Here is a 5,151-nt window from a genome sequence, read left to right on the forward strand (position 1 = left end):
TTTTGTGGTTATTTTGAATTAATTTTTTTCCACATGTCATTTTATGAGGTTTTCTATTTTATTAAATTCTACATAATAGTTTAATGTAATAATTGCAATAAATATAATAATAAATAGATATCAATTTCATTAATCAATTTACTTTTTAAATTCAAAATTCCCAAAATTAAAGCTCATTAATTTCTTTTGTTTATTTATTTAAATTATTTGTTTAAATTTAAAAGATAAAAAACATTCTCATTATAATAATTCAATATTTTTCTTATTTTCTTATAAATTCAAAATTTTCAAATATTTTGACCTTTATATTTAACTTTTATTTTTTAAAAAAATTTAGCCCATATAATATATGGGCCTCATAACTAGTCATCCCTAATAAATAAAGAACTTTTTGCCACATGTCATATTCTCCTTCATTTGGACACATGACATTTTCTAGAATTTTTGAATTTACTATTTTCCACTTGTCATTTTATTGTATTTTTCATTTTATTAAATTAAAATTCCAAATTTAATATGTAAGTTAATATATATGTGAGATATTTATTAAAAAGGGTTTATATATGTAATATATTTAATACATTAAACCTCATTAATTATAATAATTCAAAATTTTTCTCATTTTTCTTATAAATTCAAACTTTTCAAATTGTTAAAATTTCATATTTATTTATTTTTTTAAAATAAACCTATGGAATATATCATTCTTATCCTAGAGTATTAATAAACATTAAAAAAATGTACTTTTTTTTTACCAAGCTAAGGGCAATAGTTTGATCATTGATGTGTATTCGAAACTCTTTCTCAAAATCAACACATGACGGAGAATAAATTGTTTTCGTGACTTGAGCGATCTTTTGTTTTGACTGGCAAAGTTTCATGTATTGTTCCGATCTCAATACAGCCTTCAACGTCTCTACCCTCGCGAACAAAACTAAGATACAAGATGATCGCAGCAAGATCCCCAATTCAATCCTTCCTATCCTTCTTCCTCAATATTCATCCTCACGAAACCTACTCCGTTTTCTACTCCACCTCATCTTTCTTCTTTGTAATTCCTTCTATTCCAGATTACATACTTTGTGTCTTTCACGATTTCGATCCCAATTATAATCACTTGCTTCTTATTTCATTCTGATATGCAGGTATTAAGTGCGTATTTTGTGGTTTTGCCATTACGGGATGAAGGTGCTATCTCCTTAGGTATTGGCAATATTCCGGGACTCTTTGTGGGATCCTTGATACTTACATTGATTGCTGCCCCTCTTTCAACTCTCATCTTTTCATTGCCTAATCTTCCTAAAGCTAAGGTACATACTACATACATTATGTCCTCCGATTTCCCCATTTTTATGAAATTTTACCAGTTATGTAACTTATGTTCAAATAATGGCGCGAGCGCTGGATTCTAAAAGATGATTTTAGGTTAACAGTAGTTAGGTTTAGTGTGGATTTCGAATAATTGAAGAAAGAGTTGCTATGAAGTTCCATTAGTTATGCGTTTCTTTTCAAATTTCAATGGCTGTATAACTATAACATATAACATTCAAATGTGATTACATGAAATGCTTTTACTTAAATGAATCTGGACTTCATACATCTTCTGTAATAAGTTTTTGTTGAATTCCAGGCTTTGGTCTTGATACACAGGTTTTTCAGTGCAAGTCTTGTGCTGTTTTTCATATTATGGGCGCTATCTTCTCCTGCAAATACATTTCCCACCTTCAAGGTAAAGTACATAACATCTGTTCAAGTTGTGTCTTAAGAAGTTAAGATATCGTTTCTCACATTCTCATTGATCAATTTTTACATGTTTAGGGTTTCTTCTCTGTGTCATCCACCATTAAAGATGAAATAAAGGTTGAAACTGAACCTGTTTCTACAAACCCTAGCGATTGGGACAAGCATGGATGGTTTTACATTTCAGTCAGAATAGGGTTCTTCTTATGGGTAATCATGCTTTTCCCTTTCAATCTTGACTTATATTTTTTCAGTTTTTCTGATTGATGATTACAATTTTAACAAAATTGTAGGTTGCTCTGCTAAATCTTATAACTATATCTTCAACATGGGCAAGAGTGATTGATGTGATGGACAATGAGGTGTGTAATGTAATGTGTTTGCAAAGTATGTGTTTGTGACTTTGTTCATGTTTTAAGTTTTAACTCCATCTTGTATTCAGTCAGGTTCAAGACTGTTTGGATTTATAGGTGCTGGTGCTACTCTTGGTCAGCTTTTTGGTTCATTGTTTGCTACAGCAATGGCCTGGGTGGGACCATGTAAGATTAATCATTCATCTCTTTGTTTTTTGAGAAATGGTTTTTGCAATCTATCTGTCTATTTTATGTTCATTACTTCTTTTATCAAGATTCATATCTCTTATACAAACTCCTTTTGCCTTTTTTTGTTATAAGATCTATTGCTATTTGCTGCTCTCTTGATGGAATTGGCTGCACAGACATCTAAAAGGATCAATAAGGATGTATCTGTTCCTTCTGAAGAAATGGTTTCTCTCAGGTTCTTATTTATTTGTCATTCTATGCTTATGGAAAAATCTTCTTTAATATCTTCTCTTAACTTCCATCTTTTTTTTATTTCTAGAAAAACAAAAGTTGATGATCAAGATGAGATCAACGAACCAGATTCATCTGATCACAAACAATCTTCTTCACCAATTGCTTCAACTTCAAATCTTGATTCAACAAAGCCTCGATTCTGGGCTTTACTAGATGGATTTTCCCTTATATGGTCTTCAAATTATCTATTAGTTGTATCATTGTTCTTATTTCTAGGAGCAATCACCTCTTCCTTCTTCTACTTCCAGGTAAAAAAAAACATTACTTTGTTTATTATTATTATTATTATTTATTTATTTTTCTGATTTATTTTTTTTATTCAACTGCAGAAAGTAACAGTAATTGCCTCAACTGTTACAACCCCTACTGAAAGAAGACGATTATTTGCACAAATCAATAGTTTTATCGCTGTTTTTATCCTCGCTGGACAGCTTACTTTAACAGTATAATTCTTCCATGATATTTGTATTTCTAATAACTTTTTTAATTAAAAAAAAAGAAAAATTAATATTTTTCTTTTTTTTATTTCAGGGTCGGATCCTTACTGTAGCTGGAGTTACTGTTGCTCTTTGCTCTGCACCATTTATATCCTTCTTGAATACGATTACAATCGCTGTTTGGCCAACTTATTTTTCAGTTGCTCTCTCAGAAACCATCCGGAAGGTTTTTTCTTTAATTTTATAATAATAATAATAATAATATTAATAATAATAATAAGGGTAGATTCCATAAAAGTCACTAAAAAATGGAGTGTCAACATTGAACAAAAATTGGAAAAAATGATTTGGAACAAAAAATCGAGTGCCAAAATTGAAAAAAGCGAAAACTTAAATGTCTTTTGTGATAATTTTTTGAGTAAATTACACAAATGGTCCCTATGGTTTGGGGTAATTTGCACGTTTGGTCCTTAACTTATTTTTTTTACTTGGGAGGTCCTTACTATTTATTTTTGTTACACGCTTGGTCCATACTGTTTGTTTTTGTTACGCGCTTGGTCCCTGTCTTACCTAAAAAGACTTATTTAAAAGGGAAAAATGGTGGGGGTAGGTAAGGTAAGGTGAGGGGTGTGTTTATTTAAATAAATTAAAAAATCAAAGGAAAAATAGTCTTTTTAGGTAAAACAGGGACCAAGCGTGTAACAAAAACAAACAGTAGGGACCTTCTGAGTTAAAAAGATAAGTTAGGGACCAAACACGCAAATTACCCTACACTATAGGGACCATTCGTGTAATTTACTCTATTTTTTTCCTTTCAATTTTGACACGCAGTCAACCTGGTTGACCGATCAAGTGGTCAGAATCGTAACAAATTGGTAAACGGAATGTCAAATTCGAGACAAAAAATAACAGTGTCAAAATAGAAATTTTCGTGTAAACTTAGTGACTTTTGTGGAATTTGCCCTGATAAATAATATGAAACATGTAATTAATGGTTTTTACAGGTGGTAACATATGTCGTAACTAGACCAGGAAGAGAACTACTATTCACCGTCGTATCACAAGATGAAAAATACAAAGCTAAGGTACAAATACAATGAAGTCCAAGGGTAAAATCGTCATTTAGTCTCACTCAGACCGTTCAAAATAGAAACACTTTATCCAGACATACATCATTACGTGTTCAACCATTTTATCCGTACCGGTTAATGGAAAAGAAAAAAACAGTCCGAGTCGGCAGTCAGTCACAATCACAGTCACAGTTACAGTCAGAGAGAGTCAGAGTAACAGTATTTTTTTGACAGGTATGCATAGATGTACTTGTGCAAAGATTTGGAGATGCTACGGCAGCTGGGATGTATAAGTTACTTTACAGCAATCTCAATGGCAAAACGACACATATTTCGCTTTATGCTATGCCCGTATGCAGATTCCATCAACTGTCTATCTATATTACTTTATTATTATTATTATTATGCTCTTTTACTTATTTATTTTTTCGCTTTTAATCTTATCCAGATTTCTGTTTTATGGATATTTACGGGATTTCACTTGGGTCGTCGACAAACACAACTTGCCAAATCACAGAATCTCTCATTCTCCTAAAAAAAAGGTGGATTTTTCAATTTTCATTAGTTGTGTGTAATAGCTAATGATTGGATCTCAAAATAACATATGATTATTATTATCTTTAATAGAAGTTTAAAAAAAAAATTGGATTGAAGTATATGTGGGGAAATGAATGAGTTTAGATAATATTGAAGTTAAAATAAGAATTAAAGATTTGAAAAAATATATAAAGGGAATTTTGTGAAGGTATCATGTCAATCTACGCCTATGGCCAATTTTGTGACACATGCAACAGGAGATTGATTCCTTTTAATCAGAATAAAGAGTCTTTTCATTTGAGTTAGATTTATTCGTACACATGAATATTCTGTCCTTGTATTATTCTTTATTTAAAATTTTAAAATAATAATAATAATAAATATAATAGCCTCGTAATCTAGAGACTAGAGCTGACAAAACAAAAAGAATATTACGGGTCAAAACGTTAAAATATTTTGAGTGTCAAATATGAGATATATAAAACTATGTTTGCTATAATTAGTAATATATTTTTTAAATAAAGTTTTACA

At 30.4% G+C, this 5,151-nt stretch overlaps 1 protein-coding gene across 2 annotated transcripts; it reads left to right on the top strand.

Annotated features, from left to right (window-relative positions):
- Positions 1-792: 792 nt before the first annotated feature.
- LOC111885378 (uncharacterized) lies at positions 793-4,739 on the top strand. 2 transcript variants are annotated; one of them, XM_023881642.3, is made up of 13 exons: positions 793-1,051; positions 1,146-1,310; positions 1,631-1,729; positions 1,819-1,950; positions 2,034-2,102; positions 2,183-2,279; positions 2,415-2,517; positions 2,602-2,824; positions 2,906-3,019; positions 3,108-3,239; positions 4,018-4,098; positions 4,318-4,434; positions 4,532-4,739. In XM_023881642.3, exons 1-13 carry the CDS (start codon positions 947-949, stop codon positions 4,616-4,618), a joined length of 1,524 nt encoding a protein of 507 aa, XP_023737410.1. In that variant the 5' UTR covers positions 793-946; the 3' UTR covers positions 4,619-4,739. The 2 variants fall into 2 exon arrangements, with proteins under 2 accessions (XP_023737410.1, XP_052623382.1); XM_052767422.1 differs by lacking the exon at positions 793-1,051 and having other exon boundaries at positions 1,257-1,310; positions 1,651-1,729.
- Positions 4,740-5,151: the final 412 nt, after the last annotated feature.

This window comes from Lactuca sativa, chromosome 9 (assembly GCF_002870075.4).
Source record: "Lactuca sativa cultivar Salinas chromosome 9, Lsat_Salinas_v11, whole genome shotgun sequence".
NCBI lineage: Eukaryota > Viridiplantae > Streptophyta > Magnoliopsida > Asterales > Asteraceae > Lactuca > Lactuca sativa.

Bases quoted from the DNA above. Each gene is read 5' to 3' on its own strand.
- LOC111885378 (XM_023881642.3), top strand. From the start codon at position 947: ATGATCGCAGCAAGATCCCCAATTCAATCCTTCCTATCCTTCTTCCTC. The intron at 2,280-2,414 runs GTAAGATTAATC...TTTTGTTATAAG, and splicing joins AATGGCCTGGGTGGGACCAT to ATCTATTGCTATTTGCTGCT. The intron at 3,240-4,017 runs GTTTTTTCTTTA...TGGTTTTTACAG, and splicing joins TCTCAGAAACCATCCGGAAG to GTGGTAACATATGTCGTAAC.